The sequence below is a fragment of the Dunckerocampus dactyliophorus genome, chromosome 5 (genome assembly GCF_027744805.1).
Source record: "Dunckerocampus dactyliophorus isolate RoL2022-P2 chromosome 5, RoL_Ddac_1.1, whole genome shotgun sequence".
In the NCBI taxonomy this organism is placed as follows: Eukaryota; Metazoa; Chordata; class Actinopteri; order Syngnathiformes; family Syngnathidae; genus Dunckerocampus; species Dunckerocampus dactyliophorus.
In genome coordinates, this window is record NC_072823.1 from 15,382,578 (window position 1) to 15,409,135 (window position 26,558).

The window sequence follows — 26,558 nt, forward strand, 5'->3', positions numbered from 1 at the left end:
TTCCTGTGTCTGTTCTTTCACTTCCTGCGTCTCGCCAATTTAAAGCCTGGCCTTTTTTACCTATAAACTTACAGTAGTTCCACAAGTGCCTCACTTTATGATCAGTCTTAAAACTACCAATAATTCTAATTCTAATTCAATCATTTTTGCTAAAAAAAAATATTGTTAACGTTAGATATTTTACACAGTAAGGGATGGGAAGAAAAGTGTATGTAAAAGGCACCAGCCAATGTGGCTGTTAGCTCAAACGCTAGCACACTTGACTCTCAATCTGCGGACCTTGGGTTGCCAGGCAGTTTACATGCATACAGTATATACATACATACACACACACATATATTATATTATATATATATATATATATATAGAGAGAGAGAGAGAGAGGGAGATGTGTTTGATATCTTTTTCCTTTGAAATGATTTTTTTCTTGTCAAGCACTAATTCACACTGTTTACTGTTGACTTTTTAAACGTTATCTATTACAAGGAAATTCCATCCATCCATCCATTTTCTATGCCACTTATCCCCACTAGGGTTGCGGGTATGCTGGAGCCTATCTTCATCATATAAAAAATTTCCATCGAACATGGCATCATTTTGTGCAGCACCAATTAGCGTGGGAATTTCGGACTGACCCACTTGTGGATGTCGACTACTTTCTCTGCGTCTTTGTGGCAGTGGCCTACTTTGTGTGGCTGCCAAACACTGAACTTTGATCAGCTCAAATAAATGAGGGCTGCACTCGAACAGTATTACTGTTTGCAAGAGTAACTGTGTGGCTCACAGTGGATGTCCTCCATATACACCGTAATTTCTAGTGTATAAGACTCACCGGTGTTTAAGCCACCCCCACTAAATTCAGAGAGAAAAACAGATTTGTACATACAATATATAAGCTGCATCGGACTATAAGCCACACATGTCCATATCATAAAATGGCATATTGTGGTGCGCACATGTCTGTGAAGACAAGGTAGGTTTTTATTTAACAGGAGCCAATCATGAGCTATGAAAAAAGTCAGGACGACCTTGTCAACCCATTGGAAATCGCAGGATGTCATTACTAAATATAACAGTTTGACTCACGGTGTCATCTTACAAAGAACGCTAAATTCATCACACAGCAATTTAACACCAATAAATATACAATACAAGTACCAATACGAGTTTAAAATTTAAAAAAACAACTATTTTAATTTTTTCCCATAATGCATTTCATCCCAGCAAAGCATTTCATTGGTTATGGCTGCCGGTGCGCTGCAATGATGTCAGCCTCCCTCTGGTGGACAGAGGCAGTATTGCAGCACCCAGGTCGCCAAAATGCTTTGTTGTGACGAAATGCATTATGGAAAAAAATTAAAATAGTTGTTTTTTTATTTTAAACTTGTATTGGTGCTTGTATATTCCTTAGTTACCTTTTCAGTGTTAAGTTGCTGTGTGATAAGTTTAGCGTTCTTTGTAAGATGACACTGAGTCAAGACTGTTGAATAATGACCTTCCGATTTCCAATGGATTGACAAGCTCGTCGTGAGTTTATTTATAGCTCGTGGTTGGCTTCTGACAAAGAAAGGGCTAGCGTTTCCTCACTGACTCGCGAGCGGCACAGTAAAGGAGATGTCACAAGACTAGCACATAGCCATAAATTAGGCGCACCGTTCGACGTACCACGTGTATCCTGTAACTAGCTCTCAAGCGGGTCTCGTGTTTACAGACAAAATTACATTTTTCATTTATTTATTGGAGCGCATTTGTACCACGGAACGGCGTAAACTGACCATCACCTGGACTGTGAAAATAGAATTACAAACATTCAACAATTATGTTCATGAATTTATTAAAAGACCATTTGAATGTACAGTACATACAAGTAAACAGACCAAAAAGGGATGTTTGTGTTCAAAATTGGTAAGACGTTTGACTGATAAAAATATTTACACTTTATATACATTAAAATGTGCCATTAAGAAATAACCGCATTCAGTTGCACTTTACATATACATATATATATACATATACAGTATATATATATATACATACATATATATATATATGTATATATACACACATATACATATATATATATATATATAGTCTTATTATACAGGATGATTGTCATGCATTGTTTATTAAAATACTTGGGAATACTTGGACAATTACAAGACAACAACTTGAAAAATGTATTATATCATAATTATAATCATAATTCTATTGCATTTTACAGCCTCATAATGAGGCATTGAAGGTCCATTTCGAACCCTTGTTTATTAAGTAACCAAATATGGTTCCTTGCCCTATAAAGGAGCCAGCCTCTTTGCAGCCTATTCAATAAGAAGAAGAGTATCCCTCTGTCAACACTCGACAGCTGAAGGATTTTTAAGACTGCACAATATTAGAGGAAGCCGCTACATTCTTGAAGATGTGAAGTAACACTGTCTCATCGGTCAGCAATAATCCAACTATGGCAGAAGACTAAAGTAGCTCTAATTTCAAAATGCTAAGTAACATGCCAGCAGATTATGTGGCGTAGGCTTGCGTAGACAAATGAAGCATTCCAGACCATTCACATAGATAGCATGGTTGCTGATGAAGAGGAACAGCTGCAGTGAGTGTGCAGAGTGAGTCTGTTGTAGACAGATATGTTTTTACGATGCGTCTCTCAGGAAGTGCTGCTTCTCTTTCTGGTCCTCGGCCGTCTCTTCAGGATTTCTTCTTCCTGGTCGCTTTCACAATCCCTCTGACATAAACACAAGCTACTGTTAGCACACACTCACTCAGGCGCTACTCAAATATGACCCCATTTGACTGTGACTGTGAAGAAACTTGAGGCTTTTTTTTAGGACATCTGAACCTAGTTGTTTGAAAACCGAGGTCAAAGATTTGCTAGTTTTCACTTTTCAAAAAGCCTTTGACAGATTATGCTGTCATCTTGTCCTATGGATTTTTAATAATATCCAAAAAAAGAGATGCTCACATTTATGGATTTTCTCGTTTACTTCTTAGCTTTTTCAAATGTTCATCAATAATTCTCCATGACAGCATACTATTGATTTTGAATTATTGGCAACAAGCTTTTCAGTAACAGAGGTCTAAATTTAGAAAGCAAGGCACATCAGTAGGCAATCTTCAAACTCTTTTTCCAATTGTTTGGTTGCTGTATTGAATATTGACTGCAACATGGTTGTTGTAAGGGTCATGTGGGGCTCAATTATTTTCTCTAAAAGATTATGGTGTTGTATGAAACCAAGATTCCTGTTGATTTTGAAGGCTTTAGCATACCTGTGAAGAGTTTGGACACTGATGTTATTCAATGAGAATGTGTTTCTAAACTTTTGATTAGTAGTGAATGTCAAGACAGTATAAAAAAAAAAAGTATAAAACCTGTACAATCATCTTCCATCTTTTATGGGGTAGTTGAGTAATTTAAGTGCAAGATTCGTATTGATTTTTGCATGATATCCAAAAAGCAGGCTTGTTGGAAACGCTGCAAATGCTCTTAAATTTATGGCAGTTACAATTGTTAACTCATCTTCTAACTGAATAGCAATATTGTATATTGATTTGGGATGTTGAATGCGAAGCAGTTTTGTTGCAAGCTGTCCATGGGGTCTTTGTTTCTTTTTTAAAACTTTTAAAGGAGCAGTCTGTCAATGGGGGAAATAGCATTTGAATATCCCATATCCTCTCCCCTTGCGGGACAAAGGGCAAATCATGTCTCAATGTAAGATCCTTATTGATTTGGAAAGATATACTGTATGAGCTGAGCTCAAGTATAAAACAATCGTCGTCTAAAATCGTCTCTCGAGATGGCACAAGTGTCGCCTAATTCAAACTTAAGGGATACTTGTCAATGCAACTGCTCATAAATACTGTGCATGTTGTGTTATAACACACAAATTGGATGCAGCTGTGCTCAAAGGTGAACTTGTTAAACAAAAAAAAAAAAAAAGTGTGTTCTTACCCCATTCTGCTCCGGCAGTTTGTGACCCTTCTTCATGATCCGAGTTAAGTGGTTGCACAGAGCCACAATCCTGAATGAGAGCTGTAAAAAAAAAAGATAAATAAAAAAGGCAAAATCAATGCTAAGCAACATATTTATATAATGTCATTGTGTTTCGACACTTTACCTTCCACCTGCGCCTGGCATACTGCTTCTTAAAGTTCTCTAAGTTGACCACTGACAATCTCTTAACCATCGCTTGTCTGGAATTGTGAGGCTGTGGAGACACAGTGAGGGGAAAAAATGACAGTAGAGCTCAAAGTCAAATGATTGCATAAGAGAACACATGTTGATGGAGAAATTTCACCTCAAATTCAACCTGAAATGAATTTGAACAGTAAATATCTATTTAACACAAACTGACTTGTAAGAAAAAAAAATTAAGGTTTTCTGAAAACGGTGACTATTTTAATACAGAAGCCAAAAAGATGCACATTGTGTAGTTCTGAAAATAGCATACCATATGTATGATTGAATATATTTTTTATTTTTGAGGTTTTCAAAAAATAGCCAAAGAAAGTATAATTTAAATAAATAGATAAATAAAGAAATATAAAATATTGTGATTAGAAGTGCTCCTTGGAAATTAATAATATTGAATAAATAAAATAAATGAAAGACATGACAAATGGCACTCATTATGGATTACCATTGAATAAAGACAGAAGTGTAAAAATGGAATGAAAAATCAATTAAAATAATTCCCATACATTCCATTAAAAAGCTCCCTTTATCGCCTCATATTCACAACATAGTGAAGGCATAAATTGCCAATTCACTTGCCAAGATAAAATTCAAGCCACCGTTCATTTAGCTCGCTTAAACACTTAGTTCCAAAAAGATATTCACAACAACCCAATATTTATCCACTGGGGCCTGACCCCTATAGTTCCCTTCCAAATCAACGTGGGTACGGTTTTGGGATGTTTCTGCACCCTTGTACACAAAATAAGATCCATAGAGGCAAGTTTGGATGAGTTTGGTGAATAAGAACTCAGTGAGCTCTGACCTCTCACTTCAACATGGTGTACAAAGTCCTTGTAAAGAAGTGGCTTCTACAGCTGCAAGGTATATCCTCTTCTTCCTGTCCGTGTAGTGAGCTTGCAACCACATACTTTTTTCTGTATTAATGCTGAATATTCATATGATTTGACAATCACCTTCACATCAATTGCTTACAATAACATGTTAAAAGAAAACTGCACTTTGTTTTCTTCACATCCTTATGTGAGACATGAACATGAGTCTTTCTCTTTTCTGTGTGTTCTACAGATAGAAAAACATCTAAAAAGAGGCAGCTTTTTAATGCACGTAATGGGACACACCTATTCCGCCTACGGCTATCAAAACACCTCCAAAAACCCAACAAGGTTTTATGGTTTTCTATACATGCTGTAAGCATGTAGCAACAGCCACATTCATGATAACATGCAATACTTACAATATTTTGCCGTATTTTGGTCATTTTTAAGCATTACCGGAACGTCCTTCCTGGGCAGATTGATTTCACATGGCAACATAAAAACCAACGCCACAGCTAGTGTTAACTTTTCCAAAGTCAAAACCAAAAACACAGCAGCGGTGGCGGCAGCTCCAACATGCTGTGTTACCTTTCAGTAGTGGCCTGAGGTACTGGGAGAGTGCCGCTGACGCGCTGTGAGCGAGTGTGTTGTATGGCAAGGTGTCGCTACGCCAGTTACGCAGTTCTTTGGCATAACAATGTTAATAACAATTCCGGTAATAAAAAAGTCACTGCAGCTTGGTTAATATGCAGGTCACATTATATGTATAAATGCAGCGTTGTTGGTGGTTTTTGGAGTTTTTTTCAGAAGGCTTTATAGGCGGGATAGGTGCGTCCCATTACCTGCAATCTTAGCTGCCTGTTTTGATCTGTTTTTATATTTTTAGAACACACAGAAAAAAGAAAGACATGTGTTTTCATTCATCATTGTGGATGATGGGCAACATTCCAAAAAATTGCAGTTTTCCTTTAAGACTCATCAAATACAAATAAAAGTCTCTCCTATTAAGTGGATTCCGTAAGGGTCTTCTGGGCGTCCCCCCCGCAGGACAGGTGCCGCAGCCCCTCCACTGTTGTTGCTCCCTGTAGCTCCAGAGAGCCCATCACCTCCTGCAGCAACTGCAGCTCTGAGGTCAGCTCCTGCCTCAGTGTGTCCAGGTGACTCTGCCTCTGTTGGTACTTCCCAACAATGCTCTCTAGGGTGGTCCCTACACCCTTCATGTCCTCCTGCAGCAGCCTCCTGGTGGTCTCCACTTTGCGAAACTCATAGCGGACTTGGGAGAGTTGCTTCCTGGCGGTCTCATTCTCCCCCTTGTACCAGGCTTCTTTATCATTGTAGATGGCCAGCAATGCCTCCAGGTCACCCTGCAAGGTGTGCTGGGCCGCTGCCACTTCTGAAACCCCCATCTTCATAGAACCGATGTCCTCCACCACGTGGGAGAAACGTTCAAAGCTGGCGTAGGTGTTGTTCGGGGTCATGCTGGAGTGGGACTGGATGGTGTACTCCTTCAGACGCTTTGTCTTCAGCTGCTCGGCTTTCTGCTCAGCATCCGGGGTGGCGATGTCCGGCGGTTGGCCACAGGACTTCAGACACAAGGATGGAGGAACACTGAGTCAGAGGCCGAGCTCGACAACACACGCAGCAGTGACGAATCCCAGCAGACGTGGCTCTGTAGGATTAGTGTGTGACCCTACAGCAGAAGCCATGGCAGGTAAGAGCATCCGCAGGACATTCCTGGACTTTCCCGTTGTGTTATGTGCTTCCTGGTGTCATGCTGGTGTCCACACATTGCACAACAAAAACAACAATCGCATGCATTTATACATTAAACATCTCTCCTACAGCTTGTTGTAAGTCATCAAAGTAAGAGTTAGTGATGTTTAGCCACTGGCTCCAGCAGATGGCGATGTGCGTGAGAGAAAGCTACTTGTGCAGTAGATTCAACTCTAAAATAAAGCGTGAAGCCTGTGCCTGCCTGACCAAATCTCTATGTCCTTTCTCTGCTGTGTGTGGCAGTGGAGTCCTCTGGCCCAAGTTGCCATGGCAACAGTATATTCAATTTTTTTTATGTGGGGTTCCACACAGAGAAGTTTTTTCAAAGTCAACTGAAATCATATTAATATTTCTTTATCAATATTTCAGTGGTCGTTTCCATTTCTTGTGCATTAAATCAACCCTGGCCCTATGCATTCTGCCTAGCAACAAGTGTGGCAGCAAATCAGGTAAAAAGAATCCAAACAATTCTGTGCTTTAGCATTTAGGCTAAGAAATGTTTTTATTTCAGCGTTGATATTTGACAACAAACTGCCCAAACTATAGATTATAGTACCGGTACCGTGGTGTTGGAAGATAAATTAATTTTTCCCTGCAGTTTTTTTCAGTAGATTTTAGCAGATCAAACATTGTGTACAATATTCTGAATCATTTTCTAGCAAGATGGGCAACACCGTGTGGGACAACCTCCATGCACAAACCCCTGCATTGATACACTCCAAAAAATGGTACATTCCACAAACAGTGGACACATGCTGCACTAAAAATAGGATATTTGTTCATCATTTTAAAGAGTTTTGCAGGTGAGGGCATGTTATTTCCAAAACATTCATTAATAATAATAATAATACAAAAAGTAAGTTTAAAATAACCCACAAAATATATCTTTTCTCCATTGCATTGTCGGTGGCATGGTGCAGTGCATAACAATGTAAATAAGAAACATACATTTACAGAACACTTCATTAGGTACACCCGCACAATCCAATGGGATTTTATTTATAGAGTGCACTGCATCATACTGAGCCATGTTTATAATACATTGTTGCTCTTATGTAATGGTTTAGTTTATTTCAAATATGCACAACTGGACATGTCCACAAAGGCGTAGAAAGAAGCAGCTCTTATTTAATCCAACGACTTCAGTGTCTCAGCAATTACTACTAATTTGTTTACTTCCTGTGTTCAATGCATACCAGTTAACTTTTATGACCGGAGTTTGTAGATAGATTATAGATAGAATTTACGAAGATGAATAAATAAAGGAGTTTGTAAATTAATTACCTAAAATATTAACCACAAGTGTATATTTTAGTTTAGATTAATTCGGATCTCAAAGATTGTGTCTTTGAGCATAAAGGTCAAATCCACATGCTGTCATTTCTTACAGTGTAAAGCATCAGACAAACACACGCGCACGCACACAGTACCTTAATCCAAGGATGGTTGAGGGCGTCTTTTATGCTCATCCGTTTCCTAAAACAAGAAAATACAGCTGCACAAACACAGTGATGCAAACCCCCTCAGGATCACATTGCGCTTAATGCACACAGTATAGCTTTCAGTTGCCAGAGGTGCAACACAATGGGAAACACATGTGAAAGCAACAAGAACAAGATGTGTCGTTGTGCATTGTGACTGTCTGTGAAAGGGCCATCGTTGTTATTGTTGTACCTCGTGTCCTTCACCAAGAGCTGCGTGATGAAGCTCTTGGCCAGCTCGCTGGTGTTGCTGAAGAACTCTTCGTCGAACTCGTAGCTCATGGCGGAAATGTTGCCTAACGTTTCTTGCTTTGTTTCGCCGAGAAAAGGTGACGCACCGCTCAAGCTGAAAACAAAAACATGGTAACTTGATCATCGGTCATGTTCATATGTACTATAACTTTAACATTCAACTTACAGTATGTAGGTGATGACCCCAATGCTCCTGTAAGAAGACAACACAATGTTAAAGCATGTTTGTACATACATACTGTGGGTGCAAAGTGTAGACTATAATAAAAAACGCACCACATGTCTGCCTCCAACCCCAGAGGCTCATAGTTGACTATCTCTGGAGCTGCAAAATAGACACACACACACACCCTGCATCACAAACAGGACTTACTTCTCATAGCAGACACTATTACAGCATATCCAAAAATCACTTACCAACAAACTCTGGGGTTCCAAAAATGTTTTTAAAATCTGCCCCGGCCTCCATTTTGTGTGCCAGTCCGAAGTCGATGATTTTGATACGGGGTAGAGAAACATTCCTGTCCAGCAGCATTATGTTTTCAGGCTGAGTCAACAAAATCAACAGTTATTAATCACCTACTCCCCAGTTTTGATAATACACATATAATCATTCAATATACTGTTATAATAATCAGTGGCGGAGCTACGGGGTGGCCAGGGGTGGCCGTGGCCACCCTTGGTCACTCTCCAGCCACCCCAGTGGCCACCCCCATGGCTGGGGGACAATTTTGACAAACGCGGCTCTGTGGTGAAGAACATTAGTTCAGCCTAACCGCCATTTCTGCTTGGACACATTTCACTGCAGCACACAACTTTCAGTGTGGAGGAGCTGTCAATAAAACTGCGTCTTACATGAACTGCAAGCGGTAGGTTTGTTTGCCATGATTACTTTGGTCCGTTCCGGTCAAGTTTTGTCACTGTGTTGACTTTGACTTAAATTGTGAAGCGTGATTCAGCGCATAAATCCGTTAATATTGGAAGCTCTCTGTAGCGGTATGAGTGGGCATGCAAAGCAGTTAAAAGAGGAGTGCCAATCGGCATCCACTTCCGTATTATGCCCTGCGTGGGTTTGGCCGCCATGATGGGGAGCAGAATCCAGAAAAAATACATTGAAAACACGTCCTCCAAAATTCTGGCTCGGCCACTGATAATAATAAATTAAATAATATTACAAAATACCTTCTTGAAGGGGCCTTTCGTGCCAGCATTAGGGAAAACATTGCAGTGCATGTTATTGTCATATTTATTACGTAATAATATACCGTACGTAAAGGTTTCACAGCACTTTGAATATTCTGTGACAGACTATTATTCCCTCTTATACAAACAATTAATGGAGTAATTACGATATTTTTTCTGTAATTAAAAAATATATACTTTACTAACTAATCAAGTTAATTAAAGAAAATGATCAACTTAGTCATTCAATTACTTTCCAAAAACATTCAATCTTATCAATACAGTGTATAATAACTATAATAATAAGAAGAAGAATCATCATCATCATTTTCATATCAATATACTAAATACTAAACAAAATTTACTAGTGACTTTCAAAACAGCCAAGAACACTTTACAGTTGGTGCAAAAATACATAATAATGATATTATTACATATATCAATATTATTATATAAAAACCACATATTTTATTTTAGATACATTGTTTTTAACTTTGATAAATCATCAAAAAAATGTATAGCAGTCGCCATCATTGTTCCACTTGTACAAGTACACGTATTAATTATATACATTTTGTATCATAATATAAAAATAGAGCATTTTATTTTAAAAAGATTATGTTTTAACATTTAAACATGCTGATAAATCACGATATAAACAGAACAATCATCAACATAATTCAGCATACATTTGTCATTGTTCCTCTTATAAAAAAATAATTGTTATGTAAAGATTGTATTTTTTAAATTGTTTAATTTGTTTAAAATGTTGATAAATCAAAATATAGCAATCACCATAATAAAAACTCAAACATTTTTCATTGTTCTTATTTTTCTTTGATGTCTGGCTAGTCAAATGATACATGTGCGAGGCACATTTTTAACTTTTAGTTATCAAACATGCTTCTATCCATCAGAGTGCATTGAAGGTCAAAGCTTTTGCTAGACTATGAAAACAAAGATGCACAAAGTGCGGCGCCATGGCTGCAGAATAACAGGACAGTGGCTGTGAGAGTGTAGCGCGGGTGACACTGCTCTGCAAAAGTGATGAGATAACCTGGTGGTGTTTGTATCTGACAACCTGGACCTCAGAAAACAGGAAGGAAGTGTGGTTCACAAAAGCCTCACAGTGCTTACATCAGACATATTTCACATTACATTCCTACGTTACATACAACAACATTTTTCCTATTTTCCTACATATGGCAATGAATGTTTTGTACCTTTAAGTCAAAATGTGCAATCCTCTTAGAGTGGAGGTACTGGACTCCATCCAGGATCTGTTTGATAAACTGAGTGGCCTCCTCTTCACAAAGTGACTCCTTGCGAGCCAGGAAATCAAACAGCTCTCCACCAGAAACGCTGTAACACACACACACACACACACACACACACACACACACACACAGTGACTCATGCAGGAGGCCCTTAAGCTTTATCAGAGTGTTTTCAGGATTGGGATGTGCTCAATTAGGATGCCTGGGATACTTCTGGCTATTGCTCTTGTTTGTTTTGCATCAGCCCGCCCTCCTTGCAACATAATTCAATGCTCCGCATTTTATAGTAAAGAATTGGTGAAAAGCTCCACATACAAAGTGTTCTTTGAGCAACTGGCGGCCACAGTGAAAACACGATTGACTGAATGACGCACTCGGTGAGGTCACGCTGCTGACAAAAGCTGTCAGACGCTTCATTCTTGCTTTGATTAAACCGAGTTTCAGTCCCAGGAAGCGACTGGATGTGGACAGGGCCCCTTTTCACTGACGGCTCTATTCAAAATCAGCTCTATCGATTCTGGCAGAGACATTTGGCCACAGAAAGGAGAGCAAACAACAAGCAAGTGCACAGAAACTCACTGGCCAAACTGACACAACATCTAGGCTATTGTGGAGTGAAACTGTCAAAGTAGTACAGCTTGAGTTGGCTTTCATTATTGTCCTGCAAAAAATATGGGAGAAGACCTACTGTGAGTTGGCCTATCTCCATTTTCATTAGAAAACCTTCAGTAAGTATACATGCCGTGTTTTAGTAACATTTCAGCATTCTTAACTGTCATAAAAGTAAAAAAGAAGTTAACATAACCCAAAACATGCTAAAACTTTGATAAACATGAACCTTTACTTTGATAACAAGCACAAGATATTATTCTCCTCTCCTCACATTATTAACGCTTGTTGAGGCCTGATGCCTTCGTTCACCAAAAAACCTAAAAACCTTTGATGCTATCTGAACTGAGCTCTTGTGAGGTACACAGATTCTTGTGAGGTGTGCTAACATCTCATGACATCATGCATGGCAGCGGCCCATCTCATTAGAATAGGTAAAAACACTACCAAAAAGCCAAAGTAAAAGACAAACACGTCCAGAATTCGTCTGGTTTGATGACATGTATGATGGAGGTCAAAACATTTTTGAAAATTCCAGTTTGTATGACCTTCAGCTTTAGAGGTTCCACTGTAATTACCCCTTGAGGCACTTTGGGGGACAAACCGTGTATCTCAGAATTGTGAGTTGTGAGAAATCTCAGGATTGACCCGCAGTTTGTTTTTTTATTTGCACATGGCACATTGTAGAAATTAAATTAAACAAAAAAAAAAAAACCTCTTGAAAAAAATGGAACAAATCGTGCAAAAAGGCACAATAGGAAGAGAAAAAGCTGATAATACTATAAACTAATAACAACACAAAGATTTGTCTTTAATTATATATTATGTTTTAGCCATTTTACAAAATAGAAACAGTATGGAATCCTCTGATTCTTCAGTATGCGGATCTGGAAAAAGTTTCCGTTTATGTAATTCTCGAGATATCAATCAGTTTTAAGTCGGCGTGTCACAAGATACTCAATTTACGAGACGAGAGGATGCACGAGATTGGGTCTATGAGAACTAGACAAGATGAGATTTTAACATTACTTTTACAAAAACAACAATGAAAAAGTATTGAAAAAATCTAAGACAATATATCTACTAATTTAATTTCTACTACGTTACACTCTTCTCACTCTGTGTGCGTACTACCGGCAATGCCTCCACCCACTGAGACAAAGGGGCCGTATGACTGACAAAAGCGCCCACTCCGTTTATGCCATTGTTCTATGGATCAAATGTGCCGAGGTGCTGAAACCAGGGATGTCCCGATTCAATTTTCAGGATTGGAATCAGCTGCCGAACCTCGTATATACCGTATTTTGAAGATCGGATAATATTGGCCTCTGCCACGAGAGCGGGCCCATCCGGTTGCCATATAACCTTTGTAACTCTGGGCCACACGCCAGCATGGTAGGTGCGGTAATGGTTGCCACTCGACTCCTGCCACCCGCAAGAAGAAGAAAACACAACACCACCATGCAGACATGTCAGCGGTGTACCATGGTGAAGTCAGTTTCACGTTGGCTATTCGGCTCCGTAGCTATGGCGGTAGTTCCCCCCCACTGTGCCCGGACTGCTGTGTTATTGTGCGCGGAGCTTGCACGAGAAGTGCTGCTGTAAACGCTCGTTGTTTATACCAGGGACCGTCAATAAATTAGTATTGCGTTAAAGAGAGTTTGTTAAAAAAAAAATTCATATATTCTAAATCACACCACAAATTGATCAATAATGATGTCAAATTATTAATCCTGCCTAAAAGTATTTTGCATGCCCATTTTTTCAAATTGTATCTTTTATTGGATGTACTTTTATTGGAGCTTTTATTGGATTGCATTATTTTTAAATGCGTTGAAGAGCTATTTTCATAACCATATTCAATTCCACAAATTCATGTGTGTAAGAAAAGCTTATTATTGAAGAAAAAAAATAGGATCGGTATCGGATCGAAAGCCCCAAAATGTGGCTCGGGACATCCCTAGAGTGAACCCTCTTGACATGAGGAAAACAGACACGCATGCACATGGCAATATATCGGGGGCTGGCAAAATTACCAAGTTCATTTTCATTTATTGTGTGATCCGTCCATCCATTTTCTATGGTGCTTGTCCTTTATTGTGTGAGTAATTCAATAATTTATTATTGTCTCAGGCCTAGCCCCCACCAGCCATTTTTTTTCTGAACGATAAATCTCGTCACATTCTAATCTTGCGAGATCTTGTGGTTTAAGGCATAACGTATGAATCTTGGACAGAATGTTTTTTTACTTTGTCGTATTTTTATTAATTTTAAAATTACACTATCCCCTCCAGTGGTGTCAAAAAGTGTTTGCCCCCTTCCTGATTTCTTATTTTTTTGTATGTTTGTCACACTTAAATGTTTCAGATCATCAAACAAATGTAAATATTAGTCAATGACAACACAACTGAACGCAAAATGCAGTTTTTAAATGAAACTTTTTATTAAAGGAGAAAAAAAAAAATCTAAACCTACAAGGCCCTGTCTGAAAAAGTGATTGCATCCCCGTTAAAACATAACTTAACGGTGGTTTATCACTGAATCCTATTGAGATGCTGTGGCATGACCTTAAAAAGGCACTTCATGCTGGAAAACCCTCTAATGTGACTGAATTACAACAATTCTGCAAAAATGAGTGGGCCAAAATACCTCCACAGCGCTGTAAGAGACTCATTGCAAGTTATCGCAAACGCTTGATTGCAGTTGTTGCTGCTAAGTGTGGCCCAACCAGTTATTAGGTTTAGGGGTCAATCACTTTTTCACACAGGGTCATGTAGGCTTTTCTCCCTTAATAATAGAAAGTTTCATTTTAAAAATGTATTTTGTGTTCAGTTGTGTTGTCATTGACTAATATTTTAATTTGTCTGATGATATGAAACATCTGAGTGTGACAAACATGCAAAAAATAAGAAATCAGGAAGGGGGAAAACACTTTCACACCATTGTACGTATATTGCAAGGTGTATAGAATAAGAGATTTGGCATATATACAGACAGCAATTTGGTCCCACTCACTCCAATTATAATTAATTTTTTTGGAAAACAAATCTGAAACAAATCTGCCCATTCAAAACTGAGAAGCGTTTGGGTGAAGGAAAGTAATAACTCAACTGTCTTAAACATTTCTTTCTTTGATTCAGCTGAAATAGATGTCTATTATCGTGCACCACTACCGTTAGGCTAAAGTTAAAAAACTCCAAAGCCATAGAAAAAGATGCTGTTGGAGTTGTGCTGCTTTGTGGTTCTTATACATGTGAAACCGTACTGTTTTGTCTTGTGGACTGATGCAGAGACTCACAGCTCGAGGATGAGCACCACATCCGTGCGATTCTCGTAGACATCGTGAAGCGCTACAACATTGGGGTGCTGGATCTGCTGCAGGATGTCCACCTCCCTCTCAATCTCCTCCCGCCTCACGCCTCGTCTGCTGGCCCGGCTTTGGCGCTTCTTGATGAACTTGGCGGCATATTCAAGGCTTGTGCTCTTCTCTGTGCAACGCCTGACCACTGCAAACTGACCACTGCAGACAGAAAATGAACAAATGTTCTTGTTATTGTAAAATACACATTTTAATCTCAAGAACATGATGAAATCTTGAAGTGTCAACAGGATATGGCAGAAGGTGAACACAAAGGAGGAAGTTGTGGGTGATATTTTGCGGTATGATCCATCACTTCCTGTTTAAGAACAATCACACGGGCCGTCTGTGACGGCTGAGCTGCTGTCCTTCCACTCCTGCAAACTTCCTGCCAAGTATCAAACAATCCACTAAAGCCAGAGGATTTCACAACAGAGCAGGGATCATCTCTCAGTATTTGTTTTCAAGCAAACCTCTCACAAAGCATAATCTCACTCCAGCACACTTCGTTATAAGGGGCAACCTTTGCAATCTTAAGCTCCTTGGCACACTTTCTGCAGCAGAGGCTGAGTTGCTTGAGGAGCATCCATCATTGATAAGAATGCAACAGCATAATGACACAGTAAGTGTAAAATTTAGTCAACCAAAAAGTGCATTATTTCCAGTGGTGCCTGCAGTAGGGGCAGTGCCCCACTAGATACATGAGATATTGCTGTTATTTATTTTATTTTTAGCTATTTAGTTTACAAAGAATTACATTGTGTATTAAAGATCTCCAATAAGGCAATATTTGTTTCATTGTGATGTTCTAACTGTAATATGTAGGGGTGCACGATAATTATCGGGCCCGATATGAGGAATTATGACGTCATACCGATAACATTTGAAAATAGCTCAGATAAAAAAAAAGTTCCATTGAGGTGAGATTACCCAAACTGTGCTGCAGGTGGGTTAGCGACAGCAAATCAAGCGCTCCCTTTGTGTGGCATGCTGCAAACAGCTGTCGTAACTTCCTCTGAACTCACTTGTACACAAACATGGCATCGATGATGTTTGTTTCAGAGAAAGACATTTCACCAAATGCTCTGCAAACATTTTGCAATGAGAGAAAAAAAATATTGAGCTTCAACACATCAAACCTTATCAGCCACCTGAAATGCCAGCATCGGTACGACACCCGGGGCCTGCGATCTATGATTTCATCATGGAAATGACGGCGCTGTACGACCAGCCCTTTACCATCGTTGAAGATACCGCCTTTTGTCGACTAGTAAACCCCTTGTGGCCACGGTTTGTACTTCCGAGCTGCTGTTATTTCTTAAGGCTTTGCTAATATCGATGTCATGATATTTGCATGATGCTGCTTGTAAAATGTGACTGTAATGTTGAAGCACTAGATTTTGGACAACAGACTTTCAAAACACTCTTGTGGGACTTATTTACAACTGATGAAAAATAGTATAATGTAGGACCTTGAATATAGTGAGGTACATCTTATATTGCATTAAAAACTGGGAAATTGCAAAAATGTTACACTTACAACGTGAACAAAAGACATGGCTGACCACTGTGATAAGCATGTATTAACTTTGCTTATGACTAGATAATTGTATGGGGTTTTTTTATCAGCCTTTAAAAAATACATTTTACCAATTTACGATACAGAGTGACTACCGTGACATTGCTTCACACCATTTTGCATTCTTTCTACATGCAAAATCTAGTATAACCACACCATAAATACAGATAAAAATTACTTAAATGTTTATTTAAAGTGTCTGTGGGTGCTGCCATTGTTTTTATATGACATCTGTGATATTAGCAGTACAACATAATCAATTTGCTCCAAGGTTAGAAATAGGTTCAATATTTCCATCTTCCCATTTTCCTGGAATGCAGCAATATAACGCTGTTTTTTTGTGTGTCTGACTGACTTCCTTTTCATCTGGGCATTAACAGCCTATGGGACACAAATAGTTGTCATCCATGAATTTTGACTAGCAACAAATACGACGTGACCAGCAAAAACAATTTTGTTGCTATATGACTTAATGGTAATGGCAGTTTAACGTCTATGCTATAGCTGACTATACTGAGGGATAGCAATAGCAGTGCAGCTATGTGTGGTTATTCCCTTTGTGTCCACTGTTATCATAGTTATCTTCTGGGCTAAGAATAACTGGCTCTCCACCTGTCATCTCTTTACTGCTGCTCCATAGAAGAATGCCTGCAGAGCAGAAAGCATGAATGCAAACGAGGAAAAACAGTTAAGCCCACATCACGAAACAAACAGAGGCATAAAATCGAATGAAATTCCTGTAATCTCTGTGTTTTAAGTTAACTACAATGACCTCTGTCGTCACTGTTTTGGCGTGCGTGGGACGGTGATGCATTTGAGGCACACCCTTTTTCTGTAATGTTTTTAAATCTCATGAGGGCAGATGCAACACGCAACAGCCCAGAAAATAAGTCAATTCAAAAAATCCAAGGCTCAAATATAATCCATGAGATCAAATTTAACATGTATATATTTTACAATAACAAAACATCCCTGTTAGCAGCCTATTAGCTTGCTAACATAATAGAAACGTCTATGATGTCATCAGCGGTTCACTCTCTTGTTCTTTGCTAACTAACAGTTATGCCACAAGTCTCTGCTTTTCTTTTGATCACGACTGTAAAATAACCCACAATGGAGCCAAACAAAGTTGCAAGTGCCAGTGCTTTGCTAAAGAAGGTGACCAAATTACTGAATTCAAGGAATAACTCATATGGCAAAACACAAAGGTGTAATTCATGTGGCTCTCTTCCACTCCTCCCTCGCTGCTCATCATCACCGTCTTTGTAAACAACCACGTCTTCAATCTAGGTAAAAGCGACATTAAGTGTTCATTTATCCCATTCATCATTTACATGCACTTAAAATTGTTTTCTAAATGCAAAACTAGAATTGTAAAGTTATAAAAAAGTGTTTTGTTTTAACATTTTTTAAGAGTCTGGTACGGATTAATTGGATTTGCATCATTTCTTATAGGGAAAATGTATTTGGCTATAGCATGTTTCAGTTGGAGTAGGACCTTCTGGAACAAAATCATATTTGTTTTCATCTACCCGAGATTAAAAAGTAGTGTACAACAGCAAGCATGTTTTAAAAAGAATAATAATTAACGGCATAAAATTGCTAATCATCTACTGGTTACTTTTGATTCACCTTTAAAGCATTGCTGGTCTCCACATGTTTTTCTTAGCCATAAAACCAACATGATAAGTCTCACAAACATACAAAGGAGCACTTGACTTGGTGAATACAAGTCAGTCATGATAACATGCCCATTATCAGGCAATAGCTTAAGATTCCAGGCAGACAACACTGTATGAAGGAACAGGAGTGTCGAATAGATTACAACAACTCTTCTTGAAAAGTGTGGGAGGGGATGCTTGAAAGAGTGTGAATTCTGCAATACCCCCTCTGGCTGTTCTGGTTACATGACCTGTCTCTCACTGAGGCACCTCTAAAAAGTCGACTTATGTCAGAGATGAAGATGTGCGACGATGAAGGCAAGGGCATGAAGCTTGGTGAATGTAAAACATGCAAGGGGCCACAGGGAGGGCACGCGGTGTGAGAATACTGCAAAAACAAAAGACGTTCTCTTATCTTATGCCCTGAATGTGAGTCACTTTTACAGTAGCGTGTACAGTAACAGAGCGCTGTGATGCTGCCAGCGGTATTCCACAACAGGCCAAGCGTGCCGGCCGTCTTAGCCCGATAAGCTGGACCGGTGGGACCGAAAGCGGCATCTCTCCGCAGAGTTTTCCACATCCAACAGCTGAAGGTCATTATCCACAGCCAAGGTCGGAAGAATGCATGGGCAAGTGGCGCCGACCCAATAGTTAAACACATTTCAGAGCTAAGCAACCTCCGGGGTCATGTGACACAGACCAACACAGTCAGAAGTGACCAAGCCCAGTTCCTAACCATATTAATCAAATATGGATGGCTGGTGTGAGAGAGAGACCTAGAGTCCTACAATGTGACTTTACCATTGCCCCCACCAAGGAGGTTATGTTTTTATCATTGCTAGCTGAAATGAATCATTATTAGGCATGAATTATTCTTATTATCCCTTTATATTATTTTTACAGAAGATCCCCACTTTTTGCTAGGGTTACAAAGGTTACAGGGTCACAGCGGAAGAAGATGCGAGCGTCTTCATCACATACACCAGAACGGAGAGGCGACAGTGCGCAGGAATACGGTACGGCGGGAGACAAATATAACGCAGAGCGATTTGTGAGGTTTGATTTTTTTCGAGGAGGCATTTTTGTGATGCAATTAAATTACTCTTTTGAACGTATATTGTATTGAGAAGCCAAACTCTTTACTTAAAGGGATAGTTTGGATTTTTTGACATGAAGCTGTATGACGCCCCCCCCCAATGGGAGATCCGTGACAAGAAACATAGTTGCGCTTAGTTGCTGGGGCCATTTAAGTAATGAGTTTGGCTTCTTCAAAACAATATGCGTTCAAAAGAGTAATACATTTGCATTACAAAAATGCCTCTTAAAAAAAAAATTTAAAAAATCAGACCTCACAAATCGCTCTGCGTTATATTTGTCACCTGCCGTATCCCTGCGCAGTCGCTTGTCCATTCTTGTTTATGTGGCAGATGCTCGCATCTTCTTACGTGATGCCGCGACCATCTTGTTTACATGTGTGTTCCACAGCGGAGCGTCTTCATCACATTTTTATTATTTTTTGTCCTGTCCAGCCATTAGGGCAGATAGTTTTGTTGATCTAAATGCCCTTACGTCCTCAACAGTTTTGCTCTGCCAGGGAAAAGTGTAAGATACTCTTCCCCTGTTATACAAAATTTGTTTGACTTTATTTGATGTTTTGTTGTTATGCAAATTTGGAGCTGCCGGACCGGAGCAGGAGGGGATAGAGAAGAAGAGAAAAGAAAACAGAGGGGGGAGTGCGGGGACAATACAGAGAGAGACAAGAACAACAGCAACAACTGCGCCGACAATAACAAAAAAAACCAGAAACAAACAGGACTACATCAGCAAATGTCTGACAATGTATAACAATTGATGTGAAACGGCTGTGAAACGGATGGGGGGGTAGGATTAAATCAGCTTTGATTCTTCCTACTCCTCTTGGACATGTGAAAATGTGAATTGTACGATGTGATGTATTTCACTGTAACTTGTATGCATGTTCAAATAAATTACATCATTACCATTACCAAATATTTATTTGGGTTATGCTTCTACTTAATAGAATTGATCTACTCGAGAGACATGAGATGTTGTGTTTTCTGAATAAGTTTAAAATAGCTTCAATGTTTGCCACCTAATATAAAATCTTATTTACAGTATGTTGCATTATAACACTGTCATTGTTTTTGTGCTATTGCTTGTTTGTAGTCTCGTTAAATAATGCTGCAAAATATAAACTTTAAAATTAATTCATTTTGTTTTTGTTTCACCATATCAAGATATTGTTATCATGAGCCATGTATCGCAAATTGTACCATATTGTGAGGTACCCTGAGATTGCCAGCACTACTACATATCAAATGTCCTTGCTGTCTTCGTTGGATGGAAACTCAGGAACGGCATGGAATTCCCTCAGTCAGACCACACTGAATAAACACATTCCTCATCCAGCGGGAAAGTCTCCTATAAGCGGACTACATGTACACGTGTTGCGGGTAACACCTCGTATGCGAGCACCCACTGTGTCTGCTGCACATACATCATGCAATGATAGCATTTTTACAGTCTCCTTGTCACTTCTGGACACTTTAACACACGTGAGAGCACCATGGGCTCATGTTGCCGAATAACTGCCTGAAGCCTCCGCGAGGATTTAAACAGAAAACATTTCACTTGGCTGCAATTTACAAATATCTCTTTGTTTGCTTTGGTCAGGAGGGAAACGTAATGAATTTTACTTTGACACATTTGTTTTTACAACATGTCAATGGCGTGTCAGTACAACAGATGTTTTGCATTTCATACGCTCACTAACCACAACAAAAGCTTTTATTACAGGAATACTTTGTATTTCCAGGAAATACAAATATATATTTTACTGTCAATATCAGGTATTAATACAACCATATGCATAGTCTGTGCACACCACTGCAAACTACAACTACAATAATAAACATTATTAAATTAATCCCCTTGGATGAACTTGAACAGAGAATGTGTGCCAACATCAGTCACCTTTGACCTTATAAATGTTCCCAAAATTCCCGCAGACACACTCCAACACCTTGTTGAAATCAGTCCTAGAAGAGTGGAAGTTGTTAAAGCAGCGAAGTAGGTGTGAACTCCAATATATTCACCTCCAGTCGGCGTAATAGCCAAGTGTCCCAATATTATGTCACGACATGCCATCGGAAACGAAAGGAAGCACATCCTGTATGTTGGTATGCCTTTTGACCATCATATCAACTAACATATGTTCGTGCTGCCCAAATATGGTCATGACATAATCCATCGCTTTGACAGGGAAAGGTTCATCCATCGTGTTCATTTCTCTCAACTTCCCTTTGAAGTGATTGTGTAACAGCATCATGGACACATGGAAGTCTTCTCAATTGTCTATGAGTCAGCAGTCAGACATTAAGACACGTCAGTCAAAAGGCATGGTTTGCTTGACCAGAAACATAACCAGTCATAACACATATTGAAATCAGACTACAAGAAGTGACTTACATGGAGGACAGGACATTAAATACCATGCACCGCCCGCCCCTCAGGTTCCCATACGTCCATTGAGACCAGTGGATAGGTTTGGACATTCTGATCCTGTCAAAATCACGTGTACAGTAGGCGGGGGTGGCCTACGCCCACTATAGGTCACATGATGTTGCCACGCCAAGGCAGAAGGCCTCCAAGAGTAATATTCAACTTCCATATGGTATGGACAGCTGCAAGTTTTGCACTAATTAACAGAGCTCACTAGCCACTTAATTAGGTATACCCACACTCTCCTATGCTGTATATACAAGTATAAGTACACACTCCTATACTGTATTTCATTATACTGTAAAGTTAGGATTGAAAAAAATGATTATTATGATTAGCAACATTGAACTTAGTGCAACACAGGAAAGTGTCTCATTACAACTTCAATGGGTGAGTAGTTTTGTTTTTTTTTTGTTATATTTAGTTACTGTGGTTAACAGTATGTATTCCCTCTGTGCTGACAGTTAGGAAGCAAAACACTGCCTGTAGCGCTAATAAAAGGTTACATTTTTTTGAATTATTATTACGGAAACAGTTTGAAGCATTGCACTTTATTTGTTAGAGAAAATACTGTTTAAAATTAGAACAGTTTGAACAGAACAAGATTAACCTTGATTAAGCTACAATATGATTTATTCAATTATTTCAAATGTATCTTCCAACTTAATGACTCATTCATTGCTCAGGCTCATTTAATTCATCTGCATGAATTGCTGCCTCCCCATGTTGTGGTCTTGAACTCAAGTCCAAGATTGTGTTCGTTACTACCCACTTATGGTCTATTACAACAAATACCTGCACCAATTACACTGAAAATGTCAGTGTGTGACATTACTCTTGATTATAAGAGATTCATGTTCATATTTCTTTGAATTTTCTTGGAAGAGAGTCTGTGCTGGTTGTCACAAGTCTCAGTTAGTTTGCTTGCAGGGTATTTTGTGCAAAACATTAGGATTTAAATTAGAACTGGACAGACAAGACTCTGCCAAGAAACAAACAAAATATATATATATATATATATATATATATATATATATATATATATATATATATATATATATATATATATATATATATATATATATATATATACACACACACTCGTACATAGTAGAATAAAGCCATATCAAGTGGAACCTTGGTTTTACAGCCCCAGTTTTCTTTTTCAGTTTTCGGGTTTTGTATAATATTGCACATAACAAAACTGTTGTATTTTGCCCTTTGCCACATTGAATCTTGTGAAATTAATAACAATGTGGACGGACTATTCCCAGCAATGCTTGTTTATTCAGCCATCTTGGATCACACACCCAACACCAAATCTCGCAATGATTAGCTTACACAACACTACGGTATCCTGTAAGCCAGTGGTTCCCAAACTTTTTACAGTCACATACCCCTTTAGACATTTGACTTGAAGCCACGTACACCATACTCCTGCACACTTAAAAAACATAAACCTTTTTAAATCTTCATTAACTTGAAATATTGGACATGATTCGCTGGTTAATTCATGTTATAGTAAGTAAGTAATTCTGGTTCAAAAAAGTGTATTTTGCATGGTCAAATTTTGATGAAACTTTTACATACATAGGTATTCATACATATTTTTTCTTTCAGTCGGATTTGGGATTCTTTCCTTTGAATGGGTTGACCTTGAGCTTCACTTTTGTCCATTTGCAATTGATACCAAATTGAAAGGAAAAGTGTAAACATGATAATCAACAGTATCCAAAGTACAAAAATGCACACTAGCAGCGATAAAGCCTCATTTTCAGGGGAATCCCCACTCTCTCATCCTGACACGCACATACATTGACAGGTTTTCACAGTGCAGGGATTGGAACACCAATATAAAGTAAATCTTCAAGATTAAAGTCTCAGACCAAATGACTATGCCCTGTGGGATTCCCCAGAGGTCAATCCCGGGACCCCTATTGTTCAAGCTGTACATGCTTCCTTTAGGCCAGTTAGTCATCTGCAATGTGTCCTACCACAACTATGCAGACGACACTCAGATGTGCGTGTCTATGACAGCAGTTGAACATGGTCCTGCAGATTTACTTTGTCACTGTCTCAAACAGATCTGTGTGGATGCAAAACAACTTTCTCCAGCTAAACTCAGACAAAACGTTAACATTTTTGGGCCTCTGGAATGGACAAATTGGATTTACAATGTTTACTATGGGAAAAATTGTTTCAGTTTTTGTATGATTCAGTTTTAAAAAGGACCCTTTGGTACGGATTAATAACACAACCAGAGGTAACACTCTAGTTACAAGCATAAAGTCGTATTTTTATGAGAAACTACCAGTGTTTTAACAAAGCAGTAAACAGTTACATTATTACCCAATGTATATAGGTCAGTTGTCTAGGGCTGGTGCATTCACTGGTTAAGATTACGACATTGTAAATCAACAAAATAAAACATTATTCTCATAACTGTATGACAAAATCATGAGAATAATACTACATTTACTCTGGTATAGATTCTTCGAGGAATGTTTTTGTAAAAATACCACTTTATTCTCATAGCACTGGCATCTTTAACTCATAAACATGCAACTTTATTCAAGTAGCACAAGTACTTTTTTCTTGACAAATTTAACATAATTCCATATTACAAAGTTATTTTCATAATATTATTGTTTTTTACTCATAGCATTAAGTTTCCCCTATCTTGCTGCTAATGGCTGAATAGCGACAACAGCAAAGACATGAGATTAGCACCAAATCTTGCCTGGTGCTAAATACTTTGTGTATGCAACAGAAGACATGTGAAGACCTCTGGAAACCAAACCATTCCTTCTATTAGAATACCCAAACACAACTTTCCATTTTTTTCCAGTTAGTCGGGTATATGAGGGTGTGACAATAGATGGCAAACATTGGGTCAAAGGGAATATTTGGACTGGCTGGTGGTGAAACATTCAGAGGGGTTTCCTTTCCCTCCCACAGTCTGAACATGTCTTTCACAGCTAAATGGACACACAGGTTCCTCACAAGGGAATGCACTCTGCCAACTTCCTTATTTGCATTTGTCATTAGTGTGTCTGCTCAAGTCTCATTCAGCACATTGAACCTCCACCCTGAGGTGGAACTCATCCACATGAAGACAGCTGATTTCTACGAGCCTTGCTTTTGCCCTTTAGACCTCCTGACACTTCAACACAGGAGACACTCCCAATCTCAGCAAGCACACACACACACACACACAGGACCGCCAGTGCATCAAGAAGAGGCACATGCGGCGAAGAGATGAAACACTTCACTCACCTTCCTAGCTCCTCTCCAATGTCATAGAAGTCCTCCACAAGCTGCTGTTTAAAAAGCGCCATGCCAGGTGTCCTCATTGATATGGATGATCTCCCCACTGCGCAACACTGTTTAATCCTGCTTCTCTTGCCCTGCACACACACACACACACAAAGTCACTCCTGAGTGCATGTCCAAGCTTGCTTTGCTTTGGGAAGCATTCCATCTCAGCGCCAGACCTACTTTCACTTCAGACAACCTTAAACCGTCTCTCTCATGAAAGCAGAATCAGGCTCAGTCCAACTCACGTTACAGTGCCAAACTGGTCAGTCTAACAGTAAACGCTGGGAATGCAGCAGGATTACCAGGAATGAAAGAGCTTTGGGATAATTAGGGCAGGTTAGGCAATATTTGTAAATACAGGGACATAAGCACAGGGTTAGTATTGGGGGCACACGTGAACAAATAGGACATATTGCCATACCTTGAGTGAGATGCAGAGGTTGCTCCTCAGTGAGCCTCGTGTGTTTGCTTGTGTCAAGGTATGGAAGCAACTTAACACTTTATGTCAGCTCAAGTCCCTCCCACTGATGCCTCTCTTCTGAAACAGCCTATGATACGAAGCTATCAATAACCATGACGTGACTTACACGTTAACCGCAACACCTTCGGGTCTTCTTTTATTATTATTATTATTATTATTATTATTATTACTGATGAATTGGTCTTTTTTAAAACAGAATGTGCCGTCCCTCTCTCATCCAGTAACAGTCTTACAGAATGAAAATTATATATAAAGAAAAAACTTGATTGAAACACGGAAGTGCCCTATAATGTTGTGACTTAATAGAGAGTGCAATACAATGCTGAGGAAAAGCAACAGAACAAGGAAAAACAAGTGATATGTTTGAATGTAGCTTATTCTATTTGAAAAATGAATGCAAAATCGACAGGTTGGGTATTAAAAATGTGAGATAGTTTACATATTTCTAGTTTTAAGAGAGACCCGCTCTCAAAAACAAAATACAATTCATTTCTCAAGATGTAAGATTATTTTGAAATCTTTAAACAGTTGTGTCATTTTTTGAACAAATTCGTGTGACAGGAAAAATAAAATTGAACGAACAGCAAAGAACGGCATTTCCATTTACAAAAAGAGAAGCTTGCATATAAAACAATACATCAGCACAAAAAAGACAAGTGAGAAAACCCTGCTGCCAGCATGTTGAATTGACTAAAGCAGATTATGTTAAAAAAATAAGAAGAAACTGTCCCCTTAAAATCAACATTTCAACTAACAGACTACAACATTTTTTCCATTTAAACTTGTGAAAGCTTAAAAAACAACTAAGTAGCATAATTTGACCTGATACCGAATATGTAGATTGTATTGCCACCCTGAGGACACAGAATGCAACTACATCATCGGCTTAACTTCAGCAGCTTCTTCTACAGTTTTAAATGAAATTGGAATTGTTTTTGTTGTAAAATTAAGTCCTTTAAAATAGGTAACAACAGCAAGTATAGTTTGAAAAAACACGTTTACACTCCTAAACATCATCTTAAGACCACATTTTGCACCAGTGGACT

At 38.8% G+C, this 26,558-nt stretch overlaps 1 protein-coding gene across 4 annotated transcripts; it reads right to left on the reverse strand.

Moving 5' to 3' along the window:
• Positions 1-1,830: 1,830 nt before the first annotated feature.
• On the reverse strand, positions 1,831-25,556 carry dapk2b (death-associated protein kinase 2b). Of its 4 annotated transcripts, none has more exons than XM_054776463.1 (12): positions 25,453-25,547; positions 24,990-25,120; positions 14,892-15,113; positions 10,931-11,069; positions 8,943-9,072; positions 8,802-8,850; positions 8,692-8,718; positions 8,467-8,619; positions 8,223-8,268; positions 4,125-4,214; positions 3,959-4,039; positions 1,831-2,734 (listed from the first exon to the last, which is right to left on the reverse strand). In XM_054776463.1, exons 2-12 carry the CDS (start codon positions 25,064-25,066, stop codon positions 2,657-2,659), a joined length of 1,092 nt encoding a protein of 363 aa, XP_054632438.1. In that variant the 5' UTR covers positions 25,067-25,120; positions 25,453-25,547; the 3' UTR covers positions 1,831-2,656. The 4 variants fall into 4 exon arrangements, with proteins under 4 accessions (XP_054632438.1, XP_054632439.1, XP_054632440.1 ...); XM_054776464.1 differs by lacking the exon at positions 25,453-25,547 and adding an exon at positions 25,212-25,340; XM_054776465.1 differs by lacking the exons at positions 24,990-25,120; positions 25,453-25,547 and adding an exon at positions 9,708-9,721 and having other exon boundaries at positions 10,931-15,041.
• Positions 25,557-26,558: the final 1,002 nt, after the last annotated feature.

Excerpts from the sequence above, each read along its gene's own strand:
- dapk2b (XM_054776466.1), bottom strand. The coding sequence starts at position 25,066 with ATGAGGACACCTGGCATGGCGCTTTTTAAACAGCAGCTTGTGGAGGAC. Across the intron at positions 15,114-24,989 it reads ATTGGAGAGGAGCTAGGAAG|TGGTCAGTTTGCAGTGGTCA; the intron begins GTGAGTGAAGTG and ends TTCTGTCTGCAG. Across the intron at positions 8,269-8,466 it reads CTCTTGGTGAAGGACACGAG|GAAACGGATGAGCATAAAAG; the intron begins GTACAACAATAA and ends TTCTTGTTTTAG.